Here is a 16,778-nt window from a genome sequence, read left to right on the forward strand (position 1 = left end):
CCGCTTATTGCATACGTGGAAAGTCAATGCAATGTAATAGGCCAAAAGATTCGCCTCTGAATAGCAGGAGAAGAAAAGTGGACATTTTTTATTTTGGGGTGCAAAGGTGGGGAAACAACTCAGCACCCTTGAGACAGCCCACCTAAGGATAACAGTAAAAAAAAAAAAGTGAGGAACACCCCAAAAAAGTACTTTGAATTTGGGGACGAAAAAGCACAAAATGGGGGGGACAAGTGGTCAAACTAGCGAAATAAGGTTCTGGTGTGCTCTAAGAAGGTGTCAAATGTTTTTGGGATTGCAGGTGCTTTTCTGATGGTGGAAATTTGCAATTATTAAAACTGCTCTTTAGAGACATTAAAATATGCTAGCACCCATTTTCAGGTACCCCAAATTTGACTTGGCTACTTATTTTCTCCAAAAAATACATCTTAATGCTATTCTTCACCACTTTGCAAATACGCTAATTAGTAGCAATTGTGCGAACTTAAGTACCCCACACAGTTGTATTACGGCTAATAGGGCACTACTACATTGATCCACAATGTTTCTGCATCTTTTTTGGGGGTTCAGGCTGATTTCCCTGATTTTGACATCACTTTATCGCCTGTTCCGACTTCGCGTATCTCTGTTTTCACGTCTTTTGGAATTGAATAGGGCGAATCGCGGGTACGTGCACGATAAGTTTCCGCGGCTAAAATACGCGATGTAGGCGAAAAGTCCGGCATGCGAAACTTTATCGCGTACGCAAAACTAATTGAATGCGGGCCTAAAATGCTTATGACAACCATTTTGTACTGCATGATCTACATGTGAAATATAATCTTACTTTCTGGCAAGCTATTGATTTTTGTTCCGAGACTTCTGAAATAAGCGTGCTTCATAGCATCTTCTGCTGAAATTCTCTTTTTAGACTCGTACTGGAAAACAAGGAATAATGTTATAATGTGTTACTGCGGAACCTGTGGAAAACCATTATAATTGCTTTGGGATACACAATAAAAAAAGTATTCAGCGAAGACAAAATTATATAGAGGTAGAAAGCACAAAAGAATGTTTTAAAAAATGTTTTCCCTGGCAGCTTTGTTAAAGCAAGGAAATGCGTGTGGTCAGGGCCGATAAGAGCCATAACGGGTCGGGTGAAGGGGGTGTGGCCTAATTTGGGGAGGCGAGGTCACGCCACCTCAGAATAAAAGGGTGAAAAATTCTAGTTGCAGCACCGCTGGGGAGGGGGGGTGCTGCTAGCACCCCAGCCTGGAGCAAATCCGTAGGGAGGTGCGGCCAGTGTGATTGCTTCCCCCCACAGGGTGAGGCTGCTGCTGCGTAGCAGCAGCAGCGAGTAGTCTCCCTACTACAGCCCAGCACACAGCACGTCCTGCTGACATGAAAGTAGGAGGGGGGGGGGCATCGGACCCGGGCCCCTGCAGCAGGCCTGGGCAATAAGTATCCGCTCCCCCCCCTCGGCACACCAGCGTGTGGTAAATATGATCTGCAACATATCGTGTCAACTGCATCTTACGTCTCAAAGAAATGTGTTCACCTGTGTTTTTAGATATATATGTATGAGGTGTTCTCCCCCCCAAAATTTTTCCAGCCGGGTGGCATCAATGAGGTAGCCGGGTGGGGGCCTTTGTTATAATAAAATATTTTAAACCCTGACCTTATAATGATTTAAACTTGAAATAACATTTTATATATTAATTCTCCTCTTATCTTATAAGAGGCCCAGTCATTAGATTATGAAAAAGCTGCAAAGTCTGTAGGATCTGGTCCTTTTTATACATTTCCCAGATACTGTCCCCACTTGCAGGCTCCCAAAGTGCCGGGTGGTGCACCCGCAATAAACAGCCTGGGGAGAACACTCTATGTATGAATGTGTGTATATACGCATATTGGACCTGTCATTTGCCTGTTTATAAGTACTTATTGCATAGAGGCAAAAAAAGACAAAAACTGTTTTTTGGGGGGGCAGTCTATAGCTAATTAATTGAAATTGTTATGATTAATTGGTATAATGAATAAACATGAGATATAAAATTTAACTTTTAATGAAAAAAACATTATAAAAAAAAGCGAGTGATACACTCCAATCACAAACAAGCGAATGTTAAAAAAAGAATGAATGTGTCAAATCACAATGTGTGCTCAGATGCAAATCTATCGGCGAAAATATGTTGCATCTATCTCTAATTAACAAAATGAATTGGTCAATGACCAGCAGGGATAGCAATAAACACCAACTACCTATGTATCAAGAGCTCAATTTATACATAGGTGTGAGCAACAACTATATATTGATACCGGAGAACACAGTCTTAACGTTGACAAAATTCATATATTGTATTATATGTTATTATATCGTACTGAAAGTGCCCCAGAAAGGGATATAGTATGAATATGTAATGTATACACTGTAATGTAATGTATAGACTGGTAAATATATTTTAGATAATTGCATCCATCAATTAGTGTCCAATTGCTGAAATATGGCAGTTCAATATCATTGCTTAAATGGCAGAAAGTGTGTCAGCTAATTAGCTAATTTATATTAAGTCTCCTAATATTCATTCCAACATTGCATAATATCCACATCCTCTGGAGACAGTATAATTAATAAGCATATGGTGATAAATTACCTTACAATTTACCTCCTGTTTGATATTAAAGTATACACACCACCTCATTGGTAGTTTCCTACTGCAGCCCAGCACACGTTGCTGGTATAATGGGTCAACTGCACTTTATTTCTCAAAGAAATGTGTTCACCAGTGTTTTTAGATATACAGGTATGTGTGTGCACATGTATGTATGTGTGTGCACATGTATGTATGTATGTATGTATGTATGTATATATATATACATACATATACACACACATATATATATATATATATATACACACACACACGTATTATATATATATACATATATACACACATATATAAACACATATATTGAACTTGTCATTTGCCTGTTTCACCTAGATTGTGTAATTTTTTTCTGCTACTTTTTCCTTAATTTCGTGACTTAGTTTGCATATAATGTACTAGGCAGTTCCGTAACTGGGATTAACTGTGCCCTGTGCTGGACCTCCCCCCTGAGAGCATACATAATGACGTCTCGCGCATGCCATCATTAGGTCACATAGGGGGGCGGGGCCGCCAGCATATGTTAGTGCAGCACTGACCGGAGTATCACATGGACGATCCGACTGGCTGCTCAGATTGCCTGTCTGGAGCGTCCAATGGACACGCTGGGCAGAACTGCAGCAGGAATCCCAGCACCCCGTTAGCTAGAAGCAGGGGCCGCGTGGAATGGGCAGGTTAGGGTACAGGAGGGGACTCACTGGCATTTTCGCAGTCGGCATACAGTACCTAACCAGCTATATATCTATCGTGAAACGTTGGCATTCCGACAGTAAGTAGTGAGTTCATGGGAATGGTTAGGTTTAGGGTGCAGGGATGGAGGGTTAGGATACAAAAAGGTAACAAAGGGCAAACTAGATGGGTCAAGTGCTTCTCATCTGCCATCAAATTCTATGCTTATTTATTCGAAAACTGTTGGGATGCCAGCGTCGGAATTCTGACCGCCAGGATCCCAAGAGCCAGCATCCTGTACCCAACCCTCTAAATCTAGAGATAGATATATTTTTTAAGTTAAAAAAAAAAAATTAATATGTCTTCTGCATAAGCATCCTCTGGTTTTTCACAGCAGTTCACTTTGTCCACATTTTTTTTTTTTTATGTGATTTTTTAGTTTTCTTTTTTATTAATTAAATTTACCAAAATCTCAACAAAACCTTTCTACACGTTGTCATTATGGGGTATTATGTGTGTAGAATTTTGATGACAAAAATGAATGTATTCCATTTTGGAATAAGGCTGTAACATAAAAAGTGGAAAAAGTGAAGTGTTGTGAATATTTTTCCGGATACACTGTATATCTAAAAAAAATATATATATATTCTATATATATATATATATATATATATATATATATATATATATATATATATATATATATATATATAGAGACACACACATTTATATATACATACATACCTCTATATTATACATATCTCTATATTTCTGTATTATCAACGACTGGGGTGTCTCCCACAACAGTAATAGACAGCATGCACATCACACCAAACACCTACAACTGTTCGTTGTGCTTCCTGATGAAGCACTTATGGAGTCCGAAAACGTTTGAGGAAAGTACAGCCTTTGTTTGTAACATGCAACAAGTAAAGAATAAATATCAACTTTTAACTGGCAGAAGAACCTGGCGAGTGCCCCATTTTTTGAACTCTCTATATATGGCATCCACTTGGGTGTATGTGGGTGACACCCCAGTCGCTGATAATTCAATGGAGATGTGAGTGCGGCCTATTTTTGGATAGATTATTTATTTATATAATCTCATGTGCTTTTCCTTTATTTTACTTATATTGTTATCTACTCTATACTCCTTACAAGAACCTAACCCTTGACTATTGCCATCCTGCAACTGCTGCAGCAATTTTTATACACTATGTACTCGTCTTGCAAGATCTTGTACTGCTCAACGGTTTCTGTACGCACTGTGGAACCCTTGTGGCGCCATATAAATAAAGGATAATTTATGCACAGTATGTGTGTGAGAATATATATATATATATATATATATATATATATATATATACACACATACATATACATACATACACACACACAGGGCTTGATAAATCCCAGGGGCCAGGTCGCCATGGTGACCAGATTTTGCTGCCTGGCGACCAGATTTTGCAGGGAGGTAGCAGTTGTCAATCCCAGCGGATATCGTGGGCGAGCCAGCCTGTTTTACTGCGACAGCCATTTCATGCACAGGAGAGCATGTGCTGAGTATCCCCTGTGCTAACCCCCCCCCGCCTCTCCGTCTTGGTGCGCTGACTACTCTCCTGTTAGTCTCAGTCTGTGGTGCTTCCTGTTATCTGTCCCTTTCTGCACTGACCACTCCATGGCGTCCCAGCTATCTGCTGTCTTCCGAGTGCCTAGAGCTCCAGTAAGAGGGTCTATGCATGGCTGGCAGGTTTTTTGGCTGAGAAGGGGTGGTTTGCCTGGGAGTACCCACTTAGTTGTGTGGCTATGGGGGCTGGTTGCCCGGGGAGGAGGGTTAGCTGCTCAGTAATGTGGATTTGGGGAAGTTGTTTGTCCAGGGGGAAGCTGCACAGCAATGTGGCTGAGGGGTGGTTTACCAGGGATTACACCATTAGTGGCGTGGTGGTGGTGGTTGATTGCCTGGGAGATAGGTGCTCAGCAATGCTGTCCCCGGGGAAGGGGGGAGACTGGCTCCTGCACTTTTATCCTGGCTCACACACACAAAAACCAAAGGGCGCTATCCAGAAGACGTATTAAAATCTAAGAGTGATAAAATTATATGGTAAGATCAGTAGGTCGTTTTTACTGAGTCTACAAGTCCTTTCCACTAGTATACCTCAAGGTGTGGAATTATGGAGGCTGATATATCTGGGATGCTCGTAAAAATACCCTCTCACCAAGGATCACCCGACAAGAAGAAGGCCCAATGGCCGATCAGTATATAATTGCCAATTTTTTTTATTTTTGATAATCAATGCATAATTTATAAAATGGCTTACAGCAAAAAGAAGGTGACAAAGTATGCACAATCACAATAAAGTTGAGGTGATGATATATTCCTGCCAGCACCCTTACGGATGTGAGCTTGATTGACAGGATCCTCCTGCTTAGTGTATGGACACGGCACCAGAATCCCTACGCATTTCGTCCATAAATGGAATTCTTCACGGGTAAGAAATCAAGAATTATAATGCAATGTCGTGAGTGATGTACTGGAAATCGTTCATAGATCATTCATAACAGTAAGAAAAAATTGATTGATTGTACGATCACACAAAAATGAAAATTCAATCCAGTGGTTAAGACAGAGATTCCCAACCTCGGTCCTCAAGGCACACTAACAGTCCTGGTTTTAGTGTTATCCATGATTGTGCACATATGGTTTAATCAATATAACTGAGGAACTAAGTAAGTCACCTGTGCTCAAGTATGGCTATCCCTAAAACCTGGACTGTTAGTGTGCCTTGAGGACCGTGGTTGGGAACCCCTGGGTTAAGAGGATCCCAAAAATGGACTGGATTCAAAGATTGATTTAGAACAATGTTGTTCTCCAAGTGCTTATCATTGTCAATTATTTACTGATTTATTGGGCCTTTTTTTTGTTGGTGATCTTTGGTGAGAGGGTATTTTTAGGAACATCCCGGATAGATCAGCCTCCACAATTCCATAAGTTGAAGTATCCTAGTTGAAATTACTTGTAGACACAGTAAAGACGACCTATTGTTGTGCTCCGTATAAAAAGTTCTATATATGTTACTGGTTATTTTTACAATGTGCTGCACAAGCATTTAAAAAAAGGATATAAATAAAACGTTGCAACTTAATTTGAACAGTATCAATTTGTACAATTATATTTGATTATAGTGAATCTACTGTCATCTATAAGTATAGAGTCTTTAATTTCCCTATGATCACATATACTTTTTTTTTTTGTCTACCTTTAATGAAAGCAGCATTTATCAGCCATCATCTTAATTGGGTTAGTTGTTTTGCACACAATTTGTAACTTTTAAATAGGTTAAATTGTATTTTAGGTTTAGACTGTCCAAAAGTCTACAAAATGTTCCGCCCTAAACCAATAACGTCTATATTTCTTTTTAAGGTCCAGTTTCTTGTGGCATTAATCTTCCCTACATTTATTTGTGATCAATTGCCTTAAGGGTGCTACTGCTGAGCTTCAGTACAGAATTTTAGAAGACAGACAAGAGACACCAAGGAAGTTACTCTTGCAGTGTGCAAGGGTATCAAGAGAAATTGGACAGACTTATTTCAATCAATGTCACTCTGCCCCAGAATAAATGGTGTGGCTTTCCCTATTGCAAAACATGGAAAAAAGAATACAGAACAAATTCGGGGTTCAATGTACAATTATACGGGACCTTGCTGAAATATGACCTACTTGCTGTAAGGAGGTCAGACCGCAGCAGGAGTAAAATATTTGCTATTGTTCAAATATAATAGGAAACCGTTTTAAACAGTTAAAGTGGACATCATAATAAAGGAGGAAAGCTTTTAATAATATGTCAGGTTTTATTTGTTTCGATGGACACATATACTACCAAGGCAGAAATAAAGTATTAAATTATTTAAATAAATTTCTTACCTGAAGAAACCTTGTTAACAACTCAATTCCTTCAGAGTCTAACCTAAAATAAATAAACGCATATAAACTGTAAAGTATGGCAAACAAATAGAAAGTTACTTATTTCATGTAATTTATCTAACTGTATATGATAAAGATAACAATTTAGTCTGCTTAGTTTAGATAGAACAATGCATATCATACAGCATTAGATGCAATTGGTTGTTCTGGTCAATATCAGACATGTTGATCAGTTAAGGCCCCTACACGATTTTGTTAACGATTTGACCAATTTAGACACATCAGAGGCAAATCATTAAAATCGTGCAGTGTGTATGCATTGTATCGTGCATTGCGCGCTCCCGTGCAGACGTCAGTTGCGTCATCTGATCTTTTGTACATGCAGTCCAATCAGACGATACGGCTGGCGACCCCATGCAGTGGTATGTTGCGGGCATCTGATTGCCCAGTGGTTCGGGCTGCCAGATATGTCGGCCCGTCGGCAGGGGTCGTCTGTCGCATCGCTGGGTACACATGTCGTTTAGTGTGTACCCAGTTTGAGAACAGTATGAATAATCTGTTCACCACAGGGGGCAGCAGAGTGCTGAGACCTGGTCACACCAGAGGACCTGTGAATTCAGGCGCTGCATAGGGGTCATTATCCCAAGCACAGAAGGGTTTCAGGGGACAGTGTAAATGAGCACACATAAAAAAAACCTAATAAGCAGTTAAAGGAATTGAAGCAACATCAATATAAAACAATTTACTTTATATATTTTTTACTTGGAGGTATTAAAGAAAGTATTTGCAGTTCAGATATTTACAGACTTCTGCTAGAAGGAATTATTTACAGAAGACTAATTCCACCTTTATATAGTATATATTTTTATGTGTTATCCATCAACCTCCACTCTCCCTTGCCTGAATTATTGATCTCACTCCTCCAGGACCCCCTTTTCTGTTCTGGTGGGGACCATTTTCCTATTTGGTACAAGGGGATGGGTCATTCCTCAGCATTTCCACTATAAAAGGTGGAACGGCCTTTTAAAAAAGCCAGAGCCAGATTGCAGAATTGATCATATAATAAAAGTCAATTCACTGTAAAAGTAGCAAAAATTATCCAGTGTATATAAAAGCATCCATGTGACCAGGCTTAAGCACAAATGCCATAGAACAGCACCTGAGGCATATACTGTGAATTCCTGACTAGCAATCACAGTAAGAAAACCACCAAATCCATTTCACATTTGTTTTATAAATCTTGAATGAAAAAAAAAACCCAAAAAAACACAATTATAATAAAAGTTGATAGTGTACATATTTTTCTTTAGATCTCTCCATACGTCTCTTCCTTTAAATTATACTTAATGAATTCCATACTGTCCTTTGCACTCGAGTTCTCTCTACTTCCACACCTCATTTAGGTCTGATGTCTACATCTGTTGGCGAAATCCTAACTAACCCCTGCAACCCCCAGCTTTACTAACCACAATGTTTGTTCAGTGCAGCTTCGTCCCATTGTAAGCCATATAGGACCTAATTCAGAGGTGGACGCTGAAGCGACCACTTTTGAGTCTGTGACTTTATGCTAATATCAGCCCTTCCCCTGGTGTACAAGCATGCGCCTGACTGTGCAAAGACTGAGACGTCCACGCTGAGTGTCTATACAGTGCATTCATACCAGACGTGAGTCTTCAGACGCCATCATCGGTTGCACCATCAAACTTGCACCAGCCCTATGGAAGGTGCAGCTTCTCCGACTGACTAGTGGCCTCATAACTGTGACTGTGTACGCAGCCACTTTCACTGAAGCGTCTGCCACACAGAACATGAAACAGACCATGGGTCATATTCAATTAGAAGCGAAAAGTCCGTTATCGGCGATAATTTATCGCCAATGACGTCATTTTCACTTTTCCCCATATCCAAATTCAAAGACTTTTCACAGGTGCCACAAGTCTGTCAAAAAAACGGGGATAACATTCACCATAGAGTAGGTGGTGAAAAAGTGTGCAGAATTTGGGTTTTGGAGTGAAGACTTTAAAAAAGTACCCCGCAGTCCTTGGAGTGTCCCCAATAAAGTTATCTGTGTCAAAAAAATTCTAAAAAGTAGCATAGGACATAACAAAAAAGTGGTTTTGTTTTGGGTGTGAAAAAAAGTTGGGGACAAACTTAAAAACTAGCGAAATAGATCCGGGGGGGGGGGGGGGCGGGGGGGTTCGTGAATGGTCCCCAAGTGTGCGGCACGTGTTTTCTAGAATGCGGTTGGTTGCTGCAGTTGGATTTTTGCTGAATTTTTAAAGTTCACTTTAGGGACTTCAAAATATGCTTGCACCCATATTCATGTACCCCAAATTTGATGGGTATAGTTGTTTTAAAAAAAATATATTGCTAAATGTTATTCTTCACCACTTATTCACAGACGTATAAAAGCACCTGCCGACAACGTTTAAAAACCCCAAATACCTTCAGCAGCCCAATTCGGGGGTATCCACAGTAATACCCCATGTCAGACTACCTTTTGGGGGGTAACAGGCTGATTTAAGACGGAGATACGCGGGCACGCGCCCGATACTTTATCCCCAGGAAAACCTGCGATGACAGCGAAAAGTCCGACCTCTGACTCTTCACCTCTAATTGAATATGGCCCCATGTCTGCGTGCATTGCTACCCACCTAGGAATGCCCTGAACTGTTCCACAACCTTTCTGATTCTGTGCATGGCAGCCTTTGTGTGTACACACCATGGTATGAATGTGCTGTAGGAGTTTTTAGGTATATCCGCACATGCGAAGTTACAACAAATCACTGGCATTATGTCATGAGCACTGGCATTATGTCCACCTCCGAATCAGGCCCATAATCTCAGTGGGAGTGGACACAGACTTATGCAGGCCATACATCTACACCCAGATTCCCCATTCTGTCAGTGCCTATCTGATCTGCAGACAGCGAAATAGGTGGTCTATTGGAGAATCAGGAAAATTCAACATGTTAAGAATCTGTGACTCACCGATCCCGACCATTTTTAGGACGGAATGGGTATTGTCCAACATGTTTGATTTCTTCGATCCCCCAGCCCCTGTAGAACGGGGAATTTCCCCGATACAACTTAGATGTATGGGCACCATTAGTCTTTGGATACAACTGTATCCAATACAGAGAGTACAGCAGAGGTCTCTCTTGCTTAGGGAACTGAAGTAAAAAGACAGGGCTGCGAGTAAAAAGACAGGGCTGCGAGTAAAAAGACAGGGCTGAGAAACCTAAAAGGAAATTTAGTGAAACTTGCAAGGGGCATTTCTAAATCAAACCCCCTACTTTATGCATAACACAACAGTCTCCTTAATTGTGTGGGCTGATGAACAAAATTCACGAGAAATCAGTTTACTAGGAACCAGTGACATTATTAAAGTTCTTCATTAAGAATATTTGTGATGCGCACTTCATTATATCAGACACTGAAATTTGTTCAGCATACAAATATTGCCATAGCTACCGTGTATAAGCAACAGGTATACCATAAATAGCACTGATAATTTAGTAAGTATAGCTGTGCATTGTTATATCTTTAATTCGATAATCAGCGGCAGGAGAAAGCCTTAAAAGAATGCCAGAAATGTATTTGCAACAAATCTTAATGTTTCTCTTTGGCCATTTTAAATGCTGCTATGTTGAAAACTCACATAGTTGCTATAGTAACTATTTGGAATTTGGCTAAATGCAGCTTATACACTTTCGCATAGTAACTAATTTTGGAACTCAATGGACATTGTTAGGTGACCAGACAATTAAGTTGGTGTAGAAAATGGCAACATTGTATGGATATTAATATACATTATTGTATGGAAGATGTATTTTATGTAAATTTCAAAATATAAAGCAGATCACCCACTTCGGTTAATAAAATCAGTGACATTAGCTGCATCATCTAAGTATTACCGTTTTCCTGTTACAGAGAGACTATTTATTGATAATTTCCTGTAGGATTAAACAGATTGAGCAACCATTTATCAATACCTTGGTGCGTGATTGATTAGAGGCGGAGGCTTGTACTTGGGAAAGTTGTAGTTTCGAAATTCATCATTTGAAGTAACTCCTGACCAGGTTTCTTCAGATGGAGTGCCTGGACAAACAGTGGTAATTACACATTTGGATAGCCATACTTTGTAAAAAAAACAAAAGTGCACATTGTAAACATAAAATATCTAGAGCTATCAATGACAGTTCTCTTAAGGAGCGTTTATAATAAGAAGTGTGGCACAGCAATGTGTTAAAGCCACTTGTTTTTGTCACATACCAAACATGTAAATAATATGATCTCACATTTGCAAATCTTGTCCTTTTTTACCTTGTTAACATGGATGATAGTAAGCTACAGCAATACGACACATTTCCAGACACATTAAATACTTAATTATGAAGCTCCTGTTAGGACACAGAGCTTTTACATTTTAAATGAGCCGAGCATTGAAATCTCTCAAGTGACAGGAAGGATCGTTTCCAAAAGAATGTAAAGTATCATCACACGAGCATTGGAATAATGCAAACCTGTAGCAGTAAAAGCATGCCATTCTTAGATCACCTGTACAGTAGAACACCAATCTATGCGAATTAAGCTTCTGATCTCAAGAACATTTCATTTAAAAGATTGGACATGAAATTATATCACTATATTATAAGGGCACAGTAGTGCCCTTATATTAAGGCTGACTCGAAAAAACTAAACTCTCCATAGAGAATTCCGGAGGGGAGGGCATGGTCTTTAAGGGGCTACACCTCAAAAGCTATTGGAGGTACAGAGTTGAAATTGGCATGGATGGTAGAACTGTCTCTCGGTGCTGCATGCCAAATTTCAGGGCAAAAAAAAAAAGGAGGATTTAGGAGTAATCTAAAAGTTCCAACTGCTAGTTTTTTCTGACACACTCAGTTAGGACCACTTTTCTGCTGTTCTCTGTGGGGGATTTTTGGGAAGGCATAACTCAGGGTAGGGGGTGAATTTAGACTTATTAGGTAGCTCTTGTTCCACTGATACGTCCATGCATTGGGGTTTAGGTAACTGAGAAAGTTACAGTTTTTAACCTATTACCTCACAATTGCGCCATTATACAGATAGAAAGCCTCAGTAGGTGCCTCCAGCAGAGGGGTGTACTCAAAGTGGCTTCACTTGGGTGCACCAAGATGTCTGTCCTTTGCGGGCAGTAGGACCCGGGGGAAGGAAGCGGCCGCTAGCTGCAGTCAGAACCAGGGGGCAGCTGGCGTTAGCAGCGGCGGTGAGGGCTGCGGGACCTGGTGACGGCAGGCAGATGCAGCATGCACGGATCAGGGAGATCCGTGATGCCTGCATCTATGTGTGATTAAAATAAACACAGAAGCATGGACAGGATCAGTGAGATCCGTCTGTGCTGCTGTGTTTTAAAAAAATGAAAGTGTTAAAATTAAAATAGAAACAAAATGGAGTGCTCTCCCCCCAAAGCGAACAACCAGCATCGGGTTTTGCAGACCCAGTCCTGGTGGTGCCAAATACAAAGGACAAATGACGCAGGGGTCCCCCGTATTAAGCACAACCAGCACTGGGCTATTCAGAACCAGTCCTGGCTGCCAAAATACGGGGGACAAACGACATAGGGGTTCCCCGTATTCAGCGCAACCAGAACTGGGCTCTGAGCCGGTCCTGGGAATAGAGGGGAAAAAATGCGTAGAGTCCCGCTGTATTATCCAGAACCAGCACCGGACTTTTTCTAGTGGGGGGCTAATGCCATAGCCAGGAAAGCACATTCACCGGGTCCCCCAGCCAAAGCATCAACCCTGACCGCTAGTCAGTCCAGGCTGGGGATCCCTGGGGACCCCCCAATAAAGGGGTCTCCCTCTCCAGGGTACCCCAGACCTAGGCTGATAGCCCGGGGCTATCCCTGGCACCCCTGGAGCAGTGGTTGCCGGGTTGATTTGTGTAAAAGTGTAGTGCAAATTAAAGAGTTAAAATATTGTCTTTTGCAGTAGAACGACAGGCCCGAGCAAGCCTCCTCCACATGAGGGTACTTTAAGAACCACAAGTACCAGCATGCGGGCATAAACACTGAACGATATGCTGCTGGATCGTGTAAGAGATTGGCTGGTCTTGTCTGCGGTAGGCAAGATCTGAAGATGCAATGTACGACCCGTGGGGACGCGCATCGTGATGGTGAGTGTACACTCACGATTTTAGAAATATTTTACATGATTTGTCGCTCCGATGCGTCGGAATAGGGCGAATTGTGCAAAATATTGTCTAGTGTGTACGCACCTCAAGGACAGCACTACCCGAATAACAGCTTAGCGGCAGGATTTCACTATAGTGAGAGCCCGTTTGAAGATTTGTAGATAGATGGAGAGTCTGATAGGGAGAAGGAGAGCATTCCAAAGGTAGGAAGCAGCATGGGCAAAATCTTGGATGCGGGAGTGGGAGGAAGTAATCAGTTGGCAAGAGAGGCGGCATGCATTTGTTGAGCTAAGTGGACGGGTGGGAGTGTGAAGGGAGAGAAGGTCAGAAATGTATGCGGGAGAGGATTTGGTGAGGGCTTTGTAGGAGAGTGTAAGAACCTTGAATTGGCATCTGAAAGGGAAGGGGAGCCAGTGTAGGGCTTGAAGGAGAGGGGAAGCAGATGTAGAATGTCTGGAGAGGAAGATGAGCTAAGCAGCAGCATTGACAGCCAATGAAACGGTCCCACCATCACTTCAAAGATGGCTGCCGCGATGTCATCGCCCCGCCCCCTCGGCTGACTTATATAAAAGTCTGCGCGAGGCAGCGACATGGAAGTCCGTCGGCCCAGAGGGAGCGTGGAAGAGCCCCCAAAGAAAGAAGACGCCTGGAAGTCCAGGGGAGGTGGCAGCCCCGTACAAGAGCTTAAAGGCCGCCGCCCCCCAGGTGAAGGTGCAGCTAAATGAATTACTTTTAAAAAATCGGTGTAGTGTGTTCATGTAATATTTATTTTGCTGTGGAGCTACAGGTACTGTTGCTGGTACTTGTGTGAGACAACATTTGTAACTTTCATTTGCACCACACAACCAACCCGGCACCCACCGCTCCAGGGGTATTAGGGATATCGGCCTGGGGTATCCTGGAGAGGGGGACCCCTTTCTTGGGAGGGGGGGTTCCCAGGAATCCCCGGCCTGGGCTGACTAGCGGTCAGGGGTTTGACTGGTGGACTCGGTGAAAGGGTCCAGTGCTGGTTATGGTAAATACAGGGGACTCCTACATCGTTTGTCCCCTATATTTTGGCTACCAGGACGGGCCCCGATTAGCCAGGTGCTGGTTGTGCTTAATACAGGATACCCCTACGTCGTTAGTCCCCACTATTTAGCACAACCAGCACTGGGGCTCCATAGCCCGACGCTGTTGGGGCACATCTTTTTTATTATATTACATATATTAATTTTTTAACAGATGCATGGATGGATCTCACTGATACGTCCATGCATCTGTGTCTTATTGATTTGATTTTCTCAGGTGCATGCCCAGCGCCAAAGAGCCCCTCTGTCGCCCGCTGATGTTCCTGTGCACGGCTCCGTTGCTGCCACTGCCCCACACACCTGCAGCCCGCCCTCGAAGCTCCTTCTGCCACTCTGTACCTCCCCATCCACGTCGCTCTGTTATCCCAAACCATGCCACTCCGTCTCCCCTGCATCCGCACCACTATTTTTCACCCATCTGCATCACTTTGGCTCCTTCCCATCTGTGCTGCTTAATCTTCCCCCCCTCTCCAAGCCCATCTGTCCCCATCCACATCGCTCTGTCTCTTTCCCTATCCACTCCACTCGTATCTTATCTGTGCAGCTCTATCTTCTGCTCAGACTTCAGTTGCATAGACTGCATGTGTGTATTCCAATGAGCATACAATTCTGTGATTTAGCAGCTCCACCATTTTGTGAGTGACAGCAATCTCGCTCTGTGAGAGTGCTGAATCTGCAGTTAACCACAGGGTGTGATAGCATACCATATCTGCATTGTGGAAGGAACACGTCCATTAAGGAGTCAGCCTTAATGATCGGAATTTCAGTGTTTTTTTAAGTTTGAGTGACACAAATTCAGTAGGTTTTGTGAAATTTCAGATCATGTCCAAGATGCCTTAATGGGACATGTGAAACCATAAGGTTTTTTGTCTATGGAGTATAACTTTATTCAGCAACAACCTGCTCAATCCCTTTCCTGCACATGCTGGCAACTTCATGTTCATTTGTTGGATCAAATTAATAGATGTATCTACATTCTTCTCATCTTCCATTTGTACGATCTGTTCACTTAAAACTATACCCTTACAAACCGGCCAACGCCAATCTGCTGTGCTGATCCTAGGTTTAACGAAAATCTGTGATATCTCTCTATACACACACACTGGTATCTTTCCATCACGATTTAAGCATGAAATTATGGTCTATTCTGGGGGGAAAAAAATTATTCTGATACAAACTCTCACAATAAAGTCAAATCACTAAGCTCCCCTGCCATGTCAAGATTCTGGAGATGCTGAACTCACACACTTGCCTCACAAAACGTATTAGACCCTCTACAATCAAGCTTTCATTCCCAAAACGCCACTGAGACTGTACAAAACTAAGCTGGTCAATGATTTGATCACTGCTAAGGATAAAGGCCTCAATACCATATTCTAATTCTCATGGTCTTCTCTGCCGCATTTGAGACGGATGACCACTCTTGTCATACAACAAGACAGCGGTCTACATTCCCTAGGTCTTCATTACACTGTCCTAGTTTTCATCCTATTTATCAAAACGCTCTTTCAGTCTCAGTTTCTCTGGATCCACCACCTCTCCACTTCCTCTATCAGTTGGAGTACAACAAAGATTATGCCTAGGTACACTGCTTTCTCCATCTACAGATGTGTCCACATACATTTATCCTCTGTGTGCTACAAGTATAGTTACACAATGCATGAGGATTCTGCGACTCAGTAGCGATGAACATCTTTTAGTGCGACTTTTTCTAAGATGGGTCTTATTCATAAAGCGATGCGACTAGGACGCACAAGCAGCTTCTGACTATTAAAATTATATGGAATGTCTACGTTCTGGGTGCAAATGCAGTTATATCTGCATGCAAAATGCTACAGTGTCAGCCGTCACACTACCATACCATTTCCATGCAAATACACCCACAGTCGCACACAGAATATAAGCATGCCACATATTTTAATCAGCATAAGCTGCTTGTGCGTCCTATTCGCATTCGAAGGGCTGTTTAACACGCAAGGAGATTAGATGTATGTGGACACATCTGTATACCACATCTCTTGGAAAACTAACACGCTCCTTTGGATTTCAGTATTGTTCCAATGCAGATGCTATCCAAATCTATCTGTCCTCTCCAAATCTTCCACAATCTGTGTTTTGTGTTACTGAATTTCTGCCATTTCACATTGGATGTTCTCTTGTCACTTCAAACTCAATCTTTAATAAACCCATCTACTAAATCTACCTACCCAACTTATCTATTAATATTGACAACCCAACAATGAAAGCGTCCCCTTAAAATACCTTGATGTTATACTTGACTCAGAACTGTCCTTTGTT

The 16,778-nt window shown here is 41.9% G+C and overlaps 1 protein-coding gene across 5 annotated transcripts in view; it reads right to left on the reverse strand.

Moving 5' to 3' along the window:
- CDK17 (cyclin dependent kinase 17) overlaps window positions 1-16,778 on the reverse strand; it is a 192,146-nt gene that overhangs the window by 14,854 nt on the left and 160,514 nt on the right. For 4 of the 5 annotated variants that reach the window (XM_088454359.1, XM_088454356.1, XM_088454357.1 and 1 more), the window contains 3 exons: window positions 11,232-11,337; window positions 7,237-7,279; window positions 827-917 (listed from right to left, as the gene is read on the reverse strand). In XM_088454359.1, the coding sequence (XP_088310485.1) occupies window positions 827-917; window positions 7,237-7,279; window positions 11,232-11,337 (240 nt within the window). Of the gene's footprint in view, window positions 1-826; window positions 918-5,621; window positions 5,796-7,236; window positions 7,280-11,231; window positions 11,338-16,778 lie in introns of those variants that run through there. The other variant, XM_088454360.1, reaches the window with a different exon arrangement.

The sequence above is a fragment of the Taudactylus pleione genome, unplaced genomic scaffold (assembly GCF_031769625.1).
Source record: "Taudactylus pleione unplaced genomic scaffold, aTauple2 ptg000040l, whole genome shotgun sequence".
NCBI lineage: Eukaryota > Metazoa > Chordata > Amphibia > Anura > Myobatrachidae > Taudactylus > Taudactylus pleione.